Source organism: Cucurbita maxima, unplaced genomic scaffold (assembly GCF_002738345.1).
Source record: "Cucurbita maxima cultivar Rimu unplaced genomic scaffold, Cmax_1.0 Cma_Scf00007, whole genome shotgun sequence".
Taxonomy (NCBI): domain Eukaryota; kingdom Viridiplantae; phylum Streptophyta; class Magnoliopsida; order Cucurbitales; family Cucurbitaceae; genus Cucurbita; species Cucurbita maxima.
Window position 1 is genome coordinate 118,464 of NW_019272023.1, and position 22,154 is coordinate 140,617.

The 22,154-nt window shown below is 36.9% G+C and overlaps 1 protein-coding gene and 1 long non-coding RNA gene across 5 annotated transcripts; one reads left to right on the top strand and one right to left on the bottom strand.

The window, feature by feature from the left end:
* The first annotated feature begins 383 nt into the window (after positions 1-383).
* On the top strand, positions 384-21,855 carry LOC111481502. 4 transcript variants are annotated; one of them, XR_002718061.1, is made up of 27 exons: positions 384-529; positions 1,066-1,478; positions 1,836-1,907; positions 2,096-2,139; positions 2,219-2,330; positions 2,431-2,502; positions 3,305-3,367; positions 3,566-3,643; positions 3,734-3,826; positions 4,029-4,148; positions 4,255-4,341; positions 4,481-4,690; positions 4,781-4,828; positions 5,131-5,385; positions 5,889-5,995; positions 6,507-6,751; positions 7,034-7,102; positions 7,190-7,254; positions 7,348-7,517; positions 7,673-7,751; positions 8,075-8,327; positions 8,614-8,659; positions 8,773-8,881; positions 9,256-9,318; positions 14,102-14,183; positions 18,332-18,434; positions 21,281-21,855. XR_002718061.1 is itself a non-coding variant. In XM_023126949.1 (26 exons), the coding sequence occupies exons 2-25, from the start codon at positions 1,137-1,139 to the stop codon at positions 14,180-14,182; spliced, it is 2,883 nt and encodes a 960-aa protein (XP_022982717.1). In that variant the 5' UTR covers positions 384-529; positions 1,066-1,136; the 3' UTR covers position 14,183; positions 18,332-18,538. The 4 variants fall into 4 exon arrangements, 3 of the variants coding, with proteins under 3 accessions (XP_022982717.1, XP_022982718.1, XP_022982716.1); XM_023126949.1 differs by lacking the exon at positions 21,281-21,855 and having other exon boundaries at positions 18,332-18,538; XM_023126950.1 differs by lacking the exons at positions 18,332-18,434; positions 21,281-21,855 and adding an exon at positions 14,753-15,115.
* On the bottom strand, positions 10,131-13,641 carry LOC111481503. Its single transcript, XR_002718062.1, has 5 exons — positions 13,526-13,641; positions 11,556-11,561; positions 11,478-11,483; positions 10,846-10,851; positions 10,131-10,141 (listed from the first exon to the last, which is right to left on the bottom strand). It is a non-coding gene; the product is annotated as an uncharacterized LOC111481503 (long non-coding RNA).
* Positions 21,856-22,154: the final 299 nt, after the last annotated feature.

The following is a 22,154-nucleotide window of genomic DNA, read 5'->3' on the forward strand; positions in this document are numbered from 1 at the left end:
TTTTTTTTTTTTTTTTTTTTTTTTTTTTTTTTTTTTTTTTTTGTTAACGTTGTATCACTAATAAGGCTGACGAATATGTGTGGGGGCATTTCTCAATCAAATAATAAATTAGAGAAAAAAAAGCAGGCAGTTCATGAGGTCACACAGAGAGCAATTATTGAATCAAAATGGTGAACTTAAAAACGACACCAAATAAGTGCATTTGGGGGTCTGGTGGGACGGACCAATTTTGTCCACGCCATTATTATTATTATTCTTATATTTTTTAAAAGTATTTATACATTTTCAAAAGGAGTTTTAAAAAAACACGTGGTCAGTTAAAAAGAATAAGTTGCCAGTTTGATTAATTTATGGAATATATACGCGCCTTCTTTTTCCTCTCTTCATTTGTTTGATTCGTTGTGATCTGCCGTCCGCCGTCCCCCCCAAACTTGAACCGTTATCTACAGGACGAAGACAAATGATAGAACACTTGCTTTATCTCCGTCGCTTATTTTATTCCACTCCCTTCCTTCTTTTAGATTGAATTATTTGTTAGACGAACACGACTTTTTATAATGGTATGATATTGTCCACTTTGAGCATAACCTCTCATGGCTTTGCTTTGGGCTCCCCAAAGGGGGCCTCATCCCAATGAAGTTAGTATTCCTCACTTATAAGCCCATGATCATTCCCTAAATTAGCCGAGGTGGGACTTTCATCATCCAACACCTCCCCTCGACTCTCTTAGTCATTTTTGACTGCCTTCGTACCTTCGAAGAGGCTTGACTCCTTTTTTCTTTTTGGAGTCCTTTGTTTGACATTCGAATCTATTGGCACGGCTAAGTTTAGGGCATGGCTCTGATACCATGTTAGACGAACACGACTCTCCACAATGTTATGATATTGTCCACTTTGAGCATAAGCTCTCATGGCTTTGCTTTGGGCTTTTCCAAAAAGCCTCATACTAATGGAGTTAGTATTCCTCACTTATAAGCCCATCATCCTCCAACATTAGCCCAAAGCAAAACCTCATACTAATGGAGTTAGTATTCCTCACTTATAAGCCCATCATCCTCCAACATCATTAACTATATATCACTCTTTAGAGTAGCTGAAGCGTGCGGCTACCGTCTCCTCCCCCTCCTCCTCCTTCTATGGCACATAAAGCAAATTGTTCTACATGCAAAGTACTATGCAAAGACATTGAACCGAGAGCTTCAAACTTCACTCCAACACTCTCCTCCAGCTTCCTCCGATTGTCTCTGGATTTACATAATCATGCTCGGCGGCTTCAGTCTCCCAAAATCCGAGTCTCTCGTGCTGCTGCCAAGATGGTGGTTAAGGACGGTGTAGCTGAAATGGCGGCTACAGAGATTGAAAGGGAGAAACATAGTGTGAAATGTGAAGCGTTGAGAGTTGGACTTATCTGTGGAGGTCCGTCTGCGGAACGTGGAATTTCTCTCAATTCTGCTAGATCAGTTCTTGATCACATACAGGTACGCAGGGGAACATACGCAATAGCTAAGGACTTCTCTGCACTAGGATTAATATGTGATCGATAATAGATTAGCTCGTAGCAGAGACTAAAAATAGTTCGCAACGATTTTTCTTTATTAATATTATGGTGAAAACAGACTTAGCTAGCTAATATAAGTCAACAAAAAGAGGTGCTCATTTTTAATTTTGACAAACAAGTGATCAGATGCGATAAGTTTTGCATGGTTGAGATATAATTTTAATTCTATTAAGGAGATTGGTTTAAAATCGTTATTATCGAGAAAAACTATCTGAGTGTATGATTTGCAGTAGCCATTAATTAGCTTAATTTGATGCATCGACTTTGTCTACACTAGGGAGATGATTTGCAAGTGAGCTGTTACTACATCGATCCGGAGTTGAATGCGTACGCAATATCTTCTGCTCAGGTACGAGTAACCTGCAGCCTTGATCTTTGATCCCTGCTTCGTTTGATGTCGTACTTTTCATGCTCCTGAGTTTCTTACTCTGTTAAAAAATGGGAACAAAATCTGAAGGATCTTCGGTATCTTTCAACATTTGCATCCTGTATTCTGATTTTCTACGTCACATTTTACGTGCTATTTCTCATTCATAGGTTTATTCAAACACTCCAGCAGATTTTGATTTTAAACTTAAAAGGTAAGTTCAGACTATCTTTAATTGATATTGAGTCTTTGCTTGCGGGGACTTTAAGACGTTAAACTGTTCGTTTGTGAAGCCTTGCCCGCGGTTTCCGGTCTTTGACTGACTTTGCTGAGCACCTTTCTACTTCCGTGGACATAGTATTCCCTGTTATACATGGTCGGTTTGGTGAAGATGGTGGGATCCAGGTGTAACTTCAGTTTTCACAATGTGGATTTAATTTACTTTGTTCTTCATGTACGTTATAAATAAATAAATAAATTATAAATGTCCGTTGATGTGTTTCAGGAACTACTGGAAACGCATAACATTCCATTTGTTGGAACAGGTTCAACGGAGTGTGCACATGCCTTTGACAAGGTATGATGGTCTAGTGTATAAAATTTTCAAGACATACATGGCTTCTGTATTACGTTGGATATGACATTTTATAATTGAGCTGTGGAATTGAATTCTCGGTGAACCAAAACAAAGTTTTGACTCCAGCGAGAAAACAGACAACCAATTCAAAATTTTGCATCACAACTAATTTTTACGTAACATTCAGAGAAGTGGATACAGTAAGTATCAAAGAAAGCATGGAAATATATAGAAAAAAAAAAAAAACAATTGCATAGCCTTGGAGTTGAGTACTTAGATATTACCTGGATCTAGTTAGTTGTAGTAGGATAGTGTAGTTAGTTGTAGTAGGATAGTGTTTTATGCATACACTGTAAAAACTGTCTCCTGATTGTATGGGTATGAGGGCCAAGGAGCATGCTGTAAAATGGTTGAGTTCAGTAAACTAAAGTTAGATGGTGTCCTGAGGAGGTTTTGTATAGGAGACATTTGGGATATTTTCTGATAGGAATGCGATTTGGGATTTTATGAGGGTATAGTAGTGATTAGTTAGGTAGGTGGTTATGGAGTTTAGTTATCAATAGAGGGAGTTAGACATTTGAGGAGTGAATTAGGGCCTGGGAGAGATCGCAAGAGGGAAGGTGCAAGTACCGCAAATTACTTGTTTATATTGTAATTTCTTCATTGAATTGTAATATAGTTATCTTTGGTGTTTGCTTACATTTTGTGTCTGGATACCTATAACATGTTCTGCATACTTTGTCATAATCAACCATTTTTCTTTTAGCATTGCTCACCTGTTGTTTCCCTTGGTAACTGATAGTATAACGCCTCCTTGGAGCTCGATAGACTTGGATTCATAACAGTGCCTAATTTTCTGGTACAGGTAGTTTTCAACAAACCTTATTTTTCTTCATAGTTTTAGTATCCGCCTACTTGAATGCTCTTCAATTAAGGTTCTTTGTGTGTGTGTGCACGTGTAAAAAATAAGATTGTTAGGATCTAGTTTATTTCGGTTTGACTTTAGACCTTACGCCTCTATCCTTTATTAGTGTAATATTCTGATTCATGGAATGATGTTCAGGCTGGTAGTGTAAGTGAATCTGACCTATCAAAGTGGTTTTTGAGAAATCAGCTAGATCTTAGCTCAGGAAAAGTTGTTGTAAGTAAAATGTTCACTTATTGTGGAATCTGTTTATGGTTGGATTGTAAAATTTTTACAATAGAATTTTTTTTTTCTGGTGTCAATCAGGTAAAACCAGCAAGAGCAGGATCAAGCATTGGTGTGTCGGTTGCATATGGAGTGGTGGATTCACTTAAGAAAGCTAATGAGATTATTTCAAAGGTGCTATGACATTTGCCAATACCTTGTGCTGATGCAGGGCATGAAATCATTTATTCTCTACAATCTTGCCTTGAACTTCATATTTTTCTCAATCGCTTAGTAATACTAAATCTCATTCAAGCTGATAATGTGATTCGATAAAAATGTAAATCAATCATTCATATTTCAATTTCATAAAGTGTGCACCATTTATCTTATATAGGAAATTGACGATAAAGTCCTTGTTGAAGTATTTCTTGAACGAGGCAGTGAGTTCACTGCAATTGTCCTTGATGTGGGATCTGGTTCTGTTTGTCATCCTGTTGTACTACTACCAACAGAAGTATGTATTTTTTTTTTATCTCAACATAACTTACTTGATTTGTTTTTTTTCCTAACTACATATAATGCATCTTAGAATCCTTCTCTTCTTCTATTCCTTAAATTAGGTTGAGCTTCAATCCCATGGTTGGGCTGATGCCGGAGAAAAGGATGCAATTTTCAATTACCGGAGGAAATATCTCCCCACCCAGCAGGTTCAGTGATGGTGTCGTGCCACTTATACTTGCATGCCTGCTATGTCTATTCTTGAACTCACTAGCTTGAATTATATCTAAACTCTTTCTAGTAACTATATTCATTTTTCTAATCAACGAGTCTGCATTTATGAAACAGGTTGCATATCATACTCCTCCTCGTTTTCCTATTGATGTGATAGAAAGCATCCGTGAAGGAGCATCTTTACTCTTCAAAGGACTTGGTCTCTGTGATTTTGCCCGAATTGATGGGTGGTTTTTGCCTAATTCCTCTCATGATTCTTCATCCTCCACAGGGAAGTTTGGAAGGACTGCATCAGGCACAGTAGTGTATACAGACATAAATTTGGTAATGATGCTTTGTTTAGCTGATAATTACAATTTTACTAGTAGCATACTTCTTTCAACAATTCCTTATTAATCTTATTTATATACACAGATAAGTGGGATGGAACAAACCAGTTTTTTGTTTCAGCAAGCCTCAAAGGTACTTCGAATATGTTGGCATTATAATGTTCTTTTGTCCAATGGATCTCGGCTGGAGGTTAATGGAATTTGCTTGTGTACTGCCTGTAGGGCTTTCTGCAAGGACGTCAAAAAATTTAGCCTCTTTAAAGAGAAATCACATTATTCTTTTGGTTAGATCACATAATATACATTAGTATTTAACGGGTTATGCCAGAACCTCTAGTTATTCTCATCTTCCTTGCTACTGTTTTCCAATTTATCATGTGTTTGATCTCAAGGCTACATACGTCACATCATTAAGTCTGATATACTCATTTCCAGGTTGGTTTTTCTCACTCAAACATACTTAGGAGCATTATTTACCATGCTTGCTTGCGGTATCCCAGTCTAGGATCATTGGACTGTATGTCCGGAAATATGCCTAGAAGATCAATCTCCTCTCAACGTAGTCAAGCATATTCTAGCACAGAAAGCAACCAAAAAGTTTTTCTTATTTTTGGAGGAGACACATCAGAACGTCAAGTATCTCTTATGAGTGGAACAAATGTTTGGCTTAATCTGCAAGCATTTGATGATGTAAGTTACCTCAATTCTGCCTTGATCTTGGATATTAAACGTTCAAATACCTAACAGTTGAAAGGTTGAAAGTGCAAGTGCTCATAATCAAGATGCGATTTAATTAGTTTTGAATATTATATCCTTTGTATTTCTCCCGTTGTTTTGAAGCTGAACACCGAGTTTGAGTATAAAACTTTGCACTGATGGGACAATTGATGATTTTTTTAAGACATGAAATTCCTTCATTTCATGGATGATGTGAAATTACAAAAAGCACTCTATTGATAATTAAATATTCTGTATCAACCTGAGAGAAAAATCCTACAAAAAAACTCAGTTTGAGAACTTCCCGTTGCTTAATGTGCATCAAGAGTTATGCTGATTTCTGCCTGAAGTTGTGATAGATGGATACAAAACCTCCAATGCCACAGATTTGTTTTGTTTTCCTTCATTAACGGACTATTTCTTTCTGTGTGCTTGTTTTTCCTATTTTAATTTGAGTATGATTTTTATCGCTACAGCTTGAAGTAACTCCATGTTTACTTGCCCCGTCTATCGAGCAAACATCTAGTGTGGATTTGGACAAAAATGAAGCTGACATGACTTCCAAAACAGTTTGGTCATTGCCGTAAGTTCTGACTATTGTGAATTTATGTATCTTTATCCCTCTTAAAATTCTTTATCTCTGGAACTTATAACTATTTCTCAGGGATATGTTTAGTGCCAACTATTTTTCAGGAAAAATAATACTAAGTGACAATGACACCATGTCTATGACGACCATTTTAAAGAACCATAGCTTAAAATATTTGAGATTACGTTTGACCATTTATTTGGTACTTCTATAATTAGTCTTTTGAACGTCAATTCGTCAACATACTTATCTAAATGCAAGGTATGAAACTTTTAAACGTTGTTGGCATCCAGATATCTTATCATGCCGTAAATAAAGAGATCTCTTAAATATTTAACATTTCTTTCCATTTTTGGCATGTATCATCCCCCATCATTTAAATTGAGGTTAAGTCCACAAGACAACAATGTTTAGAATATGTTCTGGACAAAAAGGTTCACCAACGCTTATTTATGCGGCTAGCCCTTTTATATTTTTCGTTAACATGATTCTTTTTTCGAAGCAGTTACTCACTTGTGCTGAGACACACCACAGAGGAAGTTCTTGCTGCATGCATTGAGGCATTTGAACCAACTCGTGCAGCATTAACATCTCATCTGCGTGAGCTAGTGGTGACTGATCTTGAAGAAGGTCTGAAGAAGCATAGTTGGTTTGCAGGATTTGATATCAAAGATGAATTACCTGTGAAATTTTCCTTGGAGCAGTGGATCAAGAAAGCGAAGGAAGTTGATGCGACAGTGTTTATAGCAGGTGTTGTTTCTAACCGCCAGGTGCTCATACTGAGCACCTTTGTACTGCTTGTTCTTTCTTCTATTCCCCTTCGTATATGCTGTTTCTACTGCCAGGTGCCAATCCTTGGCATGCGCTCCTCTTCTCCTTTATATGAGGGCAATTATAACGGCATTAGAAAACTTACTAATATCAGTCCCTCGCAGGATAGATCCTTGGAATTTGAAGAACAGTGCAGCGAAGTTAGAAAATCATAGCATAAAAATTTACTGTGTTTTGACTTTTATCTTGTATACATTTTAGTGCATGGAGGCATCGGCGAAAATGGCATGCTTCAATCATTGTTAGAGGCCAAAGGAGTTCCTTATACAGGTTTGCCAAAAACCTTATTGGTCAAAGAGGGCTACCAATAGTTGTGCTTTCTCTTGCTCACTTTGCATTTCATTTTCTCAATTGAAGGTCCCGGAGTGGCAGCCTCTAACATATGCATGGACAAAGTAGCAACTTCGTTGGCCCTAAACCATGTACGTTATCCAACTGACTGTTAGATGAGATCAGATTTGTATAATCTATAACACCAGCATATATCCTGTTTCACAAATTATCTTTATGAATAGCTTTCAGACATGGGGGTACTTACCATTAAAAAGGATGCGAGGAGGAAAGATGAGCTCTTGAATATCCCTACATTAAATTTATGGCATGACTTAACCTGCAAGCTTCAGTGTCAGTCGTTATGTGTTAAACCAGCTAGAGATGGTTGCTCAACCGGGGTTGCAAGACTATGGTAAAATATATAACACGTCGTTTGCTGTTCGCCTTCTCTAAAAATTTGATTGAGCATTTGGAATATAAAAAAGCATCTCGTTATTATGCATATCAAAATTATAGTAAAAAAGACATTTATATATTTACTTTCATTTGAATTATTTCTTCATGCAGCTGCGCTGATGACCTTGCGGTGTATGCGAAAGCATTGGAGTACTGCCTCGTCAGAATTCCTTCTAATAGTTTATCAAGGGTAGAAATACTTATGTGCATCTCTAGGAATTTTTCTTCATGCGATGCTATCCGAATCCATAAGGACGAACCTGTATGCGTGCTGTAGAGTATCTTACAGAAATAATAGACACCCGACGTTGAAATGCAGTCTGTGCCTTTGGGTAGTAATACAAAATGTGGACAATCAATCGCTGATAAATATGCATCTTTGTTGTTCCTCGTGATTACTTATTTTTCTAATGGTTTTGGGCTAAATTGCTTGAAATCAAGTTCGTTTTCGGTTATATTGTTGTTTTCATACTTGATGTTAAAGTCAGTAATATTATCATTTTTTAATTATAGGCACACGGTATGATTGAAATGCCAAAACCACCTCCAGAGCTCTTGATTTTTGAACCTTTTATCGAGACCGATGAGATAATTGTTTCGTCCAAATATACCAATGAGTCTGAACGACTTTTGTGGAAAGGACAGAGTAGATGGGTGGAAATAACCGTAGGTGTTGTGGGAACACGTGGATCAATGCACTCATTGAGTCCTAGCGTCACTGTCAAGGAAAGTGGGGATATCTTATCTCTTGAGGAGAAATTCCAAGGTGATCTATCTTTTTCTTCCAAACCAAGATGGAATGCTAATATTTATTTGTAGTTATATTCAATTGGGTTTATACAAAATCTAGGGAGTGCGCTATTGCCTGGCCCCTGTCTATGGTGGGTGTCGAGCAAATATTTATCAGAACTAGAAAAAATTGCTTATTTTCATAAATGCCTAGTAGTTAAACACGACGCTATGTACTTTCAGCATGTGATAGAGCGTTATGGATACTTGATTTCGTAACTGTGGTTTCTTGAAGTGTCCATTGACGTATTTCTAATTGACAGGTGGGACTGGCATCAATTTAACTCCACCACCTTTATCGATTATTAGGTTTGTGGTGATACTTCATTCTTTAACATGTTCTTGTTTTAGTTTTTGAACTTCGAAAGCGTAAAATTTATCCTAACATTATGTATTTATGAGGATTTTCCTTTCTGCCTAAGTAATGAGTCGCTGGAGAAGTGTAAACAACATATTGAACTGATTGCAAACGCACTACAGCTGGAAGGATTTTCCCGAATAGATGCATTCGTAAATGTTGACAGTGGAGAGGTAATTAATTTAATTATTTCTCCTTAAATGCCTTTCCATTTTCTGGCTTACCAAAATTTTGAACAAGACATCATTGAAGCATTTAATATTTAATATATAACGCGTTACCAAAAGGAATACTTTGCATTTCTCGCTAATAAAATATCGTGCACATTTTCCTCATAAAAGCAAGCTATGCACTTAGTTTGGAACAAACGGTCAGGGGTGCTTGTCCAAGTATTTTTGTTGTTTCTCTTAATCAAACGTTTTTGTTGTTTCTCTGAAACTGAAGTCTTTTTTGGGGTTTATGCATGGTACTTGAATTCTAACCTGGAATTGATGATGTTTTCAAGTGTCATATTTGTTGACATCACTTGAGGTTGTTCTGTTCTTAGGTCTTAGTCATTGAAGTTAATACTGTCCCGGGAATGACACCTTCCACAGTTCTCATCCACCAGGTAAGAATTGCATTTGATATATTCTTTTTTTTTCTTTCTTTCTCTATTTCTTTCTGGATTTATGTTATGTCAGTTGTAGAACATCAATGTTCTTCGAACACTAAAAAATCCTTTAAATTCTAATTTTAATTATTTGACGTGTTCTTTTATTATGATCTGAGTCTATCATTGCATTGTTGGTGACAACAAAAATTGAAGTGAAATTGAGAGGAGTGATTTGAATGATTGAAAGGGAGGTCATTTTATAGGACGGGATTTCATTGCTTCCCGGAGTTGGTTGGGATTTTTGTGGATGAAATTGCTTCCACCTCCTCCTTCTCCGTAGTAACTAAATTCAAATTACTACTTTTTCTATTATTAGCTTCAACACCCTCCCTTAAACTGAATTCTGCAAAAATCAGTTTACGACTTCACTTCATCTTCTTGATATACATCTTGGATTCTGCACATCCCCATCTTTCTTCTAAGCTTCTTGAACCATGGTTGTTTCAAGGGCTTTGTGAATAGGTTTGCGATTTGTTCATCACTTTGGCAAAAGTTGAGTTCAATAATGTCTTCTTTACACAAAAATTGAACATCGATGTGCTTACTCCTTCCATGCAACACAGGATTTTTAGACAACTTAATAGTTGACATATTATCACAATATATAACCGTCATACCTGGTTGCTTCCGATTAAGAATTTCAAGCATTCTTCTTAACCAAATTGCTTGGCACGAGCATGCTGCTGCTGCCACAAATTCTGCTTCTATAGTTGAGAGTGTTACAATAGATTGCTTCTTTAAAGACCAGCAAATATCTCTTGAACTCATCATGAAAATACTTCCGGAAGTGCTTTTACGATCATCTATATCACCTGCATAGTCGCTATCTGTATAGCCAACCATCTTCGGTTCATCTCCTTTCTTGTAGAATACCCCCAAATCAAAAGTTCCTCTCACATAACGAAGTATCCTTCTTGCTGCATTGAGATGTTTTTCCATTGGATGCTCCATGTAACGAATTATCATACTAACCGCATACATGATGTCTGGTCTTGTTGAAGTTAGGTACATCAAATTTCCCACAATTTGTTTGAAGTACCTATTATCAACCTCTCGCCCTTTATTATCCTTGTGCAACTTCAAACCCAATTCTTATGGAGTTCCAAATGTGTGCTCATCCAATTTAAATCTTTCAAGTAATTCTTGAGCATATTTCTTCTGACAGATAAAGTTACCTGCTGGAGTTTGAGTAACTTCTACTCCAAGAAAATATCTCATCAAACCAAGATCTGTCATTTCAAATTTCTTCATCATGCTCTTCTTAAAAAATTCAAACATTTCTTCATTATTGCCAGTAAATATTAAATCATCAACATATAAGCAAATAATGATAATGTTACCTCCCTTTTCAGTTTTCACATATAACGTATGTTCATACGGGCATTTAGTGAATCTCATCTTTTCAAAATGAGAATCAATGCGACTGTACCATGCCTTCGGAGCTTGCTTCAAATCGTACAAAGCTTTCTTCAACTTGTATACTTTTTCCTCTTTACCCTTTTGAACAAAACCTTCTGGTTGCTCCACATATACCTTTTATTAAAGCTCTCCATGTAAGAAGGCCGATTTCACATCAAGTTGATAAATAGGCTAAGATTTCTGTGCTGGAATAGAAATTATGAGCCTGATAGTATCTTGACGTGCCACTGGTGCAAATACCTCCTTATAATCAATTTCATACTTCTGCTTGTATTCTTTTGCAACGAGTCGCGCCTTGTACTTATCCACCTCACCGTTTTCATTCAACTTGGTTTTGAAAACCCATTTTACTCTGATTGTTTTCTGCCCTCTATGAAGATCAGTGAGCTCCCAAGTCTTGTTCTTCTCTATGGATTTGATTTCACTGTTCATAGCTTCCTTCCATTTCTTCTCCTTTACCGCTTCTTCATAGACAATTGGATCACTATCCATAAAGAATGCAAAATAACCACTATCACTTGATTCATAGTCCATCTCATAATCAATCATCCAATTTGGTCTCTTTCTTGTTCTTGGATTTCTTTGATTATGATCATGATCTTCTATTGGTTCTTCTTGTTGAGCTTGTGATGAGCTCTCTCCAGCTCATAGTGAGGCTGAATAGGGGCTTCAGTTTGTTCTTCTTCAAGATCTACAGGAATCTGCTGATTCATAGTGATCTTTTCTTCCCATGTCCAAGTCTTCTTTTCGTCAAAGACTACATCACGACTTACCACCACCTTCTTTGTCAAAGGATCATAGAGCTTGTACGCCTTAGAGGTCTCGCTTACTCCAAGGAACACACACTTCAAACTCTTGTCCTCAAGTTTCTTCCTTTTCTCATCAGGAATGTGTGCATATGCTATGCACCCAAAGATTCTAAAGTGGTCTACTGCAAGTTTTCTTTCGCTCCATGCTTCTTGTGGAGTCATATCTCTAACAGGAAAAAGTAGGGCTCCGGTTGAGAATGTGAACGGACCACACGACAACTTCTGACCAGAATTTCTTGGGACTTCTCCTTTATTTAGTAAACTTCGAACCATGTTGAGAATGGTCCTGTTTTTCCTTTCGGCCACACCATTTTGTTGTGGTGTATATGTGGTTGTTAACTGCCTCCTTATGCCCTTCTCTTCACAAAATTTAATAAACTCGTTCGAGCAGAACTCTCCACCTCTGTCAGTTCTTAAAGCCTTGACTCTTCTTCCAGTTTCCGTCTTTATAGTAGCACAAATTTTTTGAAGCAATCAAAGGCTTATGATTTGGCGTGCAAGAAATAAGTCCATGTTTTTCGACTAAAATCATCGATGAGGGTCATGAAATATTTCTTGTTACCATTTGATGCTGGAGAGCTAGGACCACATATATCTGAATGAATCAACTCCAAAATTGTTTGAGCTCTTCTTGATTTTCCGGATGGAAAAGAATTTCTTTCATGTTTTGCTACTACACAGCTCTCGCAAATTTCTGTTGGAGTAATATCTGGCAACCCAGTTACCATCTTCTTTGAAGACAACGTCTTTAATCCTTTGAAGTGTAGATGACCATACCTAAAATGCCAAAGCCAGGTGGTATCTTCTTTCTTCACCATTAAACTTTTGGCAACGATATTTAACATCAACGGATATAGACGGTTGGTGGTCATCTTCATCTAGCAAGTGATCCTCTTTTGGAGTCATAAATCTCACATTCATCATTTTGGAATGTGATCACATACCCCTTTTCTTGTAACTGACAGATACTAAGTAAGTTGGCCTTCAAATCAGGAATGTAGAATACATTAGAAATAGACTCTACAAAGCCATTTCTAGTCTTGATATCTACGATTCCTTTCCCCATCACTTGGATAGTTGAATTCTTGCCAAGAGAAACCGTAGTATGAAAATTTTCATCCAAAGTTGAGAAGAATTCCTTACAACCTGTCATATGGTTGCTGCATCCAGAGTCTACGACCCATACACCTTGATTTGCAACCTTCATAGCATGGAATGACATTAACAATGTTTCTTCTTCTCTTCTCTCCACAAAATTGGATTGATCTCTTTTCTCCTTTTGGAGCCTGGTATAGCATTCATTTTTGTAATGCCCAAGGCGTTCACATCTGTAGCATTCCACCTTAGACTTGTCAAAGTGTCTCTTGCCTTTGTTGTCATAATCGTTTCTGACTAGATCTGCTGACCTGCCAACATCTCCACTTCTTTCTTGACTGCCTCTCCCACGACCTCTGCCTCTTCTTTGCCCTCTACCTCTAGGGCTTGAAGTTTCACCTGATGTGGATATCTTTAAGGCTGTCATCTCCTCTATTGCACTTGTACGATTGAGTCTCTGTTCATGTACTAACAGGGAGCTTTGAAGTTCATTTATTTGCATCTCTTCGACATTGTTTGCTTCTTCGATAGAACATACAATGTAATCGAACTTTGGAGTTAATGATCGCAAAATCTTTTCTACGACCGCAACATCCATGATTGAATCACCGTTTCTCCCTTTTGCATTTGGAGAATTTCAAAGTCTCTTCTAACTGCTTGAAGTTGAGCACGCTTTACTCTCGTTGAGCCTTGATACTTCCTCCTCATAGAATCCCAAATATCCTTGGATGTCTTCTTCTGAAGCATTGTTTTCAAGGTAGTCTTATCAATGAACTGAAATAAATAGTTCTTGACCTTCAGGTTCTTCAACTCTGATGCTGCCAACAATTGCTGTTGACTAGCTGAGAGTACCTCGCCTTCATTTGGCTCTTCATAACCCCTCTCCACCATATCAAAAAACTCCTTTGATCTGAGAAAATTTTCCATCAACATCGCCCAATGATCACAGTGACCATCGAACTTCGGGATGGCGGGCTGAACGTAGCTCTCAACTTATTTTTCTACTGTCATTCTTGCTGCTGCAAGATCGCTATGATACCAGTTGTTGGTGACAACAAAAATTGAAGTGAAATTGAGAGGAATGATTTGAATGATTGAAAGGGAGATCATTTTATAGGACGGGATTTCATTGCTTCCCGGAATTAGTTGGGATTTTTGTGGATGAAATTGCTTCCACCTCCTCCTCGGTAGTAACTAAATTCAAATTACTACTTTTTTTATTATTAGCTTCCGCATGCATTAGTTTATGCTGTAGAAAAAAAACTTGGAAAGAATTCTTGAAATGTCGAACTTGCAAGAGTTTACCCCACATCATACGTGCTGAATTTAGCGCAATCATGATGCATGCTAACATATAGTGTTTTCCATCCAACTTCTGAATGCTAAATAATCATGTGTCGTTTATGCACGCACAGGCACTAGCGGAGACACCACCTGTATACCCCCATCAGTTCTTTCGCAGATTGCTTGATTTAGCATTGGAGAGGTCACCATAAAGTATGGTCATTTACTCGTGATATTTACGTGCTTTGATTCAATAAACTTCTTTCCAGCGCATGCTTTTCGTCCTTTATTCAATCTTTTCATATTTAGTTGAGAAAAAAGGACTGCAAACATATGGATGAATAAATGTAAGAAGCATATGAAATACCACACCTTTGGAAAGAAAACAGAAAAACAAGACATGCCACAGAGACTAAACATTTCCAATTCTAAAATTGTAATAAAGGGTAGGGCCATTCTGTTGGAATTCTGGAAGTGGAGCCAGGATAGCCACAAAACTTCCATCTGCACTTCTGGCCCTTAAGTTGCAACAAAGGATTCTCAGAATCAGATGAGGTGACTCTATGTATTCAGCCTCGTATCTTAGTCTGTTTGAGCTGTCTGGTGGCATGCACTAGGAAGCCTACTTTATATTTCATCTCGTCTGTTCTTGAATGACCCAATATTTCTTGAATTTACTGTCCTCCCTAAGGTTGTCATTGGACCCTTTTCCTCAACTTGCAAAACATTCTAAATGATGACGTCTTCTGTTCTGATATTATGATTGGTCTGGATATGTTCAGGTATATATCAAAATACTTCAATATTTAATGGCGTTGGGACTCTTATGATGGTTAGCTAGTCTAGTCTGCTGCTACATGGATCTACAAAAAATTAGAACTACAACAGCCAAAAATCTAATTTTCATCCAGGGTAATGCTCTAATGTGACTTCATATGGTGTTGGGTTCATTGGCACAATTATTTTATTCGGACAAAGTCCAAAACTATCGCAAAAAGTTGTGCCCCATGGATGTAGGCCCAAAAACGCTCATTCACCGGAGTCTTGACATCGACTCCCCATATCATCATCCTAGGATCAATAAAAAATGTCAACTATGACCATGACTCTCTCCACATTGATATGATATTGTCCATTGATATGATATTTGTCCATTTGAGCCTAACCTCCCATGATTGGTTTTGCTTTTGGGGATTTTCCAAAATGTCCTATATGGATTATTCTAATGGAGATAGTATTATATAAGTTGATATGATATTGTCCATTGATATGATATTTGTCCATTTGAGCCTAACCTCCCATGATTGGTTTTGCTTTTGGGGATTTTCCAAAATGTCCTATATGGATTATTCTAATGGAGATAGTATTATATAAGTTGATATGATATTGTCCATTGATATGATATTTGTCCATTTGAGCCTAACCTCCCATGATTGGTTTTGCTTTTGGGGATTTTCCAAAATGTCCTATATGGATTATTCTAATGGAGATAGTATTATATAAGTTGATATGATATTGTCCATTGATATGATATTTGTCCATTTGAGCCTAACCTCCCATGATTGGTTTTGCTTTTGGGGATTTTCCAAAATGTCCTATATGGATTATTCTAATGGAGATAGTATTATATAAGTTGAAAAGGTCTCATTCCCAAAATTAGCTAATGTTGGACAATGTTGTTCCTTCATGTCATTCTATTTGAATTTAAATAAGACAATATCTAACGCATTTAAATTGAAACCAAATTCTTTGGTTGTTCATTCCAGGTCAATATGAGATTATTGTTCATTCCAGCTCAAATTCTTTTGTTTTTTCCCCTCTTAATCTGTCGAAAACGCATAGTTTGAAGTATAAGTGTTTTTGGTACGTAGACTATACCCCAGACTACTTTTCTTCCCGAACGTTTAGAGCTAACTTATATTGTTATGGGCAACATAAATTCTTAAAATACTAACTTCATAGAATAGAGTAACGGTTAAGTTGCTACTAAGTCCACGGTCAACCCACCAAACTTGACCCGATCACCATGCACCCTTTATCATCCACCGTCATGACTTGATAGAATGAACAAAAGGGGTTCAGATGGATCCATAAACAAGTAATCGTACCGTTGGGAGGGAAATTCCAGGCAAAATGGTAAACCATACAACCCCAACAATGTAACAGAAAACTAAGCAAAACCACATAGAACTTAGTTAGATGCCAAATCATTCCCAAGGCAGTTGTTGTCAATGAATCCCCCATCTTCACCAATAGGAATTATCAACCATTCATCTGTAAACGAGGTGTTGTCACTCGCTTCAAGAAACAGTGCTTCTCCACTTTCCAAGCCATCCTGACACTGAGTCAACACCATCGAACTCATCCCCACCGCATTTCCATTCCCTGCATTTGGATACTCTGTGTCGTCGCTGCTATCAACATCCAAAGCCTTCAAAAATCCAAGCCACCAAGCGTAAGAAGCTTGCCCATCTCCCCACTCAAAAATTTCCTGCTCTTCCATCGGGGCCTCTGGAGAACGCAGCACAGAAGGTGCAGTGGTCGACCATGTCGGTTGAGGAACTGGCATAGACTCCAATATCGAATAGCAAAAATGCTGCGAACCTGAAAACATGAGCTTTTTCTCGAACTCACAGCCATGGCAGCCAATGGGTTCAGCCATAGACATCGTCGTCGAAAACGAAGAGGCCAACGACGATCTGTGAAGTTGCAAAGCTTGAGCTATCTGTCTTCTAGCTTCCGCCATCTTGACTACAGATTCCCTTGGAATCTTTCTTGTGTGAGACCTTCTTTTCAAAGGCTTCCGGAGAAAATCTGTCTTCTGTGACAGCGTGGGTTCAAAAGAGCGGTTTGAATAGAAACTCATTTCGGCATGGCCATGACCATGAGTGAACCAGAAAAGATACGGAGTTTGAAGGATAAAGACGACGTACGAGTTTTTGAGAGGGAGAGAAGGGAGGAATGGGGTGTTGGTTTTAAGACTTGAAACTTAAAAGAGGTCAGACACAGTAACATGTAAAGCGACACGTTGGTACCAAATGGGACACATCAAATCTGACTTTTAAAGTTGAGAGTTACTGTGTCTTCAAACTTCAAAGTGTATCTGAGAAATGGGGCCAACAGCTAGGTCGTACTCTATTGACCTTTTGCCTTTAATGGAGGATGACGATTCTGCAAGAAACGCCTGTGGCTTCGAATATCACACACGCATTGAGTGGGAGTTTGGGTAGTAAGTTACTTAAGTTTAGAATGGTTTGATTGAGGAAGTAATTAGTACGTGAAATTAAATAATTTGTGCTCAGGATTTAGAGTTGTTTAGCCTAGGCTTAGTAAATTATTTGTTTAATTTGTAGCTTTGAACTCTATAGGCTGATTGTTTTTTCCCCCTACACTTTTTTGTTATGTTATACAATTGGAGTTACATTGATATATCGCATCAATAAATCCATATATATATATATATATATATATGAATATGTATGTATGTGTATATATATTAGTAACATCGGATTTGTGATTTGTCAATAATTATTTGCATGTCCCGGGACTATTAAGTATATTGTCAATAACCAATAGAATAAACAAATGTACCTAAGTAATAATTCACTTAGTTTTTTTACAAATTATTGTTTGTATGATTATTTATCGTATTAGATCTATTACTTGTATACCTTCCTAACATGAAAAAAAAAAATGATACATGTCACATTAAATTTCATTTTATCATGTTAACATGCTTATTGCTATAATATAATTTAGTATGTGATAGTTAACATGTTTATTTGCTATTAATTATATTATTGATATATTAATCGATTGTGATTTAAAAAGATATATCAATGATATTTGATCTATTTTTTCTTTACGTTAGGGATTATTTGTGATTTATTATTAATATACTATATCAATAGATTAAAACAGCAAAATTACTGATAATTTAATTTAGTAACAAAAACTTTCATAACAAATAACAATAAATTACTAATTCTATTGTATCAACAATAGAATCGATGGGTGTAGAATAATGGTCTATCAATGAAAAACATGGAAATATTTTATAAATATTTTATCAATGATAGCCATTAAAAAGCTATCGACATATCAATGATCTATTGATACGAAATAAGGTGTCTTATCATCCACAAACATTCATGGTTGATGACAAAATTGTACCACATATATTTGAATTTAGGGAAGCTTCATTGTATTTTTCTAAGTTATAATTTGTTAGTGGTCATTATTGTATTGATGAGTATGATAGTTACAATCTTTCAATTGACCATAAGTTCTCTAAGGTTTATTTTCAAAGCTATTATGCTTCTTAAGCCCTGAGCCTATTCTTTTTTATTTCTTGGGTTTAGATCGACAAGGTAGAATCATTTAAGTAGTTTTTATCAAGCTATTTTGTGAAGTGATTCAATTTATGGGTTTTCTTTACTTTTACTTTTGATCTTGATTATCAAGGTAATCTATTTCAAAACTTTCTTTTGGGTTGACTTTTTTATCGTTTTTGGAGTTTTTGAAGAATTTAGATCTTAAAGTCTTGTTATTCAATAAAGTTGTTAGATAGGAGGCTCATAATATCTTTCAACCATGGTTAGTGATAGATATCAAAATAATTGTAGTGTATAAGTGATAGATATCTATTAGAGATAAAGACAACAAATGGTCTATGATGGGTAGAGCTATCACTTATAAACTACAAAAATGGTCAATCAATGATGGACTGGTATTGTCATAATTATAGATTATTTGTAAATATGTAAACTAATTTTGCCATCCACTACCATTATAAATTACTTATTTGATAACTATTTTTCTCTAAGAAAGTTTATCCAGTAATAATTTCTTTGTTTTTTTTTTTTTTCTCAATAATTATAACGCTTTTGAGGTATTAACCAGACCAGATTAAGGAAAAGGTTTCTTGAAAACTTCCCAATTTTTAGCTTTTAAAATTAGTCAAGCGTGAGTGGCTGAATTGAAAATTTGATCCAGATTTTTCTTTTTGGTACGTTTCCATTCCAGTTTCCTCCATAAACTGGTGAATATTCTCTAGATTAGTATTCTGATATTAAGAAAATTCTTCTGAAATGTGGAAGTACCTTTAAAGTTCAATTTTGAAAATGAAAAGGAAAAAGGCCTCCAGACAGACCACATCCAATGGATTCAGAGTTCAATCCTCTTCTCCATCTCTAAAAACAAGCTTTGTCATGACTGACTTTCGGTCTATGTTCAAATGGTTCCTCTAACATTAGTCTTTTGTAAGTGATCTTTACACTATGTGCAACACTTTCTATGCATAAGGTTTGGTGTAAAATGGCTTTGAGGTATTGGACCTTTCTTTTTTGTTTCGTGCTAGAACTCGATTGTGTACTCTGAAATCCAGCAAGTTTCTTTACTTTGGCCATTTCTAGAACAAGGGACATTTCGAGGGCAGTGTAAACAATTCTGGAATGAGCCATCCTTCAAACAATCATCCAGAAAAGGACCCATGGAGATTAGTGGCTATAATTGGATGATTAGATCTAAAACAGCCGAATCTGATATTCAGGAACAGGAATACCACTTAATTATCTGCTAATGATGCGATCTCAAACCTGTTTCAAATTCCTTCAGAAGAGGATTACCATCTACTAATAGCAAGATTCACATAAAGGAACAGGATCCACAGAGATGAATTTTTTGGAAGAAAGTGAACTAGAGAAAGAGAGAAATAGAGAAAAATTGCATCCAATTTTATAGTCAAAGAGGCCAACTAACTTCTAATCTTGCTCAAACTAAAGCCTCCTAACTTTTCTTTACTGATGGGGATCAATTGCAACACCAAAGACTTCCCCTTGCTGCAGTTCCAGTCAACAAGGCCAATCAATCTTCGAATTTCTTCTAATTTGGTTCCGGATAGGGCTTTTGAACGGATGTGCAGTTCCCTTTTCCGGAATGCAAATATCCTAGAAGTTTATATCAATGATAGACTTTCCATCCCAAGCTCTACTATTTCAATATTAGTTCAGCATTTGTTTTAGTTGCAGCGAGCAGCAAGCTATAAGCTATAGTAGCATTATGAAGTACTGAGGCTAAATATGTCGCAGCTATAATTGCTCTCAAGAGTGTAGCTTCATGCTTGCTTTCTTTTCATCGCTTTCTTCCAATAACTCATCTTTGCCAATCCTGTTACTTATTCACCACTCATTTAGAACAATCTTGTGCATTAGTTAGTCTTAGTCGATGGGTCAGAGTGCATTTGAGTTAGTGTCAAGAGTGCATTTGATCCAAGTGTGTTGCAAGGCCGTCCACGAGTGTGTTCCAGCCTTTTCTCTACAGTTTTCTCCATGGGCTTCTTGGCGTAGGGGATTAAGCCTGGATTCAAGTTCTCGTGTTTACGTAACATAGAAGGAAAAGAAAAGAAAGTGAGAGAGTTGGCTTGTTGTGGTGCCCATGCCCATTCGCGTGAAAAATCTCACAGACTTTTCCTCCCATTTGCTGCCCACTAAAATACAATACCACAGTCTCGTGATTTTCGATTTGACATATGTTATGTAAATGACTTCTCTAACCTAACCTCCTGAGATCCTCCCTCCTCGTTGCCACGCTGTCACAACTCACATCCATCATTGTTGGGTTGCGAGCAAGTTGCCAAAGAATACTCTATTCCATAGGATAATATTCTAAGCTAATTTCAGGCCAACCTTCTCCGAAGTTGCTGGGGGCAGCTAGGATTTGATCTCTTCTGTTTAATTTAATAAGCTAATCTGCCTCCAACTCCCCTCCCACTTTATGTAATTGGAAGATAAGTCGAGATTTGGAGGGACATAATGGAGATTGAATCTGGGTTTGGTGGGAGAATAGTTGTATTGTGCGTCAAAACCAAAACCAAAACCAAAAAGGCTGAGGGAAAGCATCTTGAAAAGCAAGTTGAGATGAGAGTGAAAGGAAGTGGAAAGATTTGAGTTTTGAATGGGTCGAAGTTGAAAAGGTGTGGAGAGGGATGGGAAGTTTATTCCTAAAAAAAAAAAAAAGCAGAAGTCTAGGAAGAACGAGAAGCAAGAAGAAGTTGGGGTTGACAACTTGCAGATCCTTTGCTCAAAGAAAACAGGTTGTGTTATCGGAATGAAAAAAGAAAGAACAAAGTCACCACGTGGATTCTCACCACTGCACACTGCCTATAATAAGTTGGCTCACTTCTGTGTCTTTTCTATCACAGTTGTTTAATTGCATATTAAATGCTCTCTCCTCCCATGTTTTCTTCTGAAAAGGGCATGTTCCGTACCCTCTCTTCCACACCAAAATTGGCATATTCTTTCTTTTCTCAGCTTTCTGTACTCTGTTTCTTTTTGTTTGTCCACTCCAAATAAAAATGCCCCAACAACGCAAGGAAAGATAAGAGAGAAGGAAGCATCCCCTGCACGATGCTCCAGCCTGGGTTTGAGGGTAACTAAAGTCAGTAAAGGTAAAGGATTATTATTATTTATTATTATTTATGGTCCAGCTCTCTCTTTCTCTCACCCGCGTCTGTGACCCTGCCTCCCTCACTGCCCAATCGTAGCTACCTTCTCTGCTTCTTTCTTTCTTTCTTTCTTATTTTTATAAACCCCCCAACATGACAGCCTCTGAGCCCCATTTGTTCTCTTTATGGAGCGGTCGCTTATTACCTTTCTCCCGAGGGAAGCGCCCCTCCAATTCCCAGAGGGCTGTCTTCTCCAGTTGCATCTGCCTTCTCCTTCACCTTTGCTCTTTTCCCCCATTTGTTTCCAATTATTTCATTATGCCCCATTGGGATGGATAAATTGCTGATTAGGTCTTTAAAATTAATTCGAAATATGCCCACCTCGTTGTGGCCGACTGTTCATGAATGTAAACATGAATGCGGTGTCAGCCATTCCTTCCATTTTTTTTTTTCTTTTTTGTTTGTGTGTTCTAAAATAATAGTAATTTCTAGATCGTATATTAACTTTCTAAAAATGTCTTTGTAAATTGCTTACCCAAGAGGTTGCTATTGAAAACCTTTCTTCTTGTTTTCCTTTTTTTTAATCAAAAAGCACCCATTAGAAGAGTGGTTTGTTAAGTTAGTTATATGAGATCATATATAGTTCACACTTAATTGATCCTGTAATTATTAATGTTTATGGTTTGCAAAACAGATATACATGATTTAGAAATTACATTGAACAATGTAATAGGAAAATG

What these genes read in the sequence shown, in the direction of transcription:
- LOC111481502 (XM_023126949.1), top strand. Translation starts at nt 1,137, where the DNA reads ATGGCACATAAAGCAAATTGTTCTACATGCAAAGTACTATGCAAAGAC. An exon ending in ACCGGGGTTGCAAGACTATG is followed by an intron (nt 7,518 to 7,672) that starts GTAAAATATATA and finishes TTCTTCATGCAG; the next exon opens with CTGCGCTGATGACCTTGCGG. An exon ending in CCACCTTTATCGATTATTAG is followed by an intron (nt 8,660 to 8,772) that starts GTTTGTGGTGAT and finishes TTTCTGCCTAAG; the next exon opens with TAATGAGTCGCTGGAGAAGT.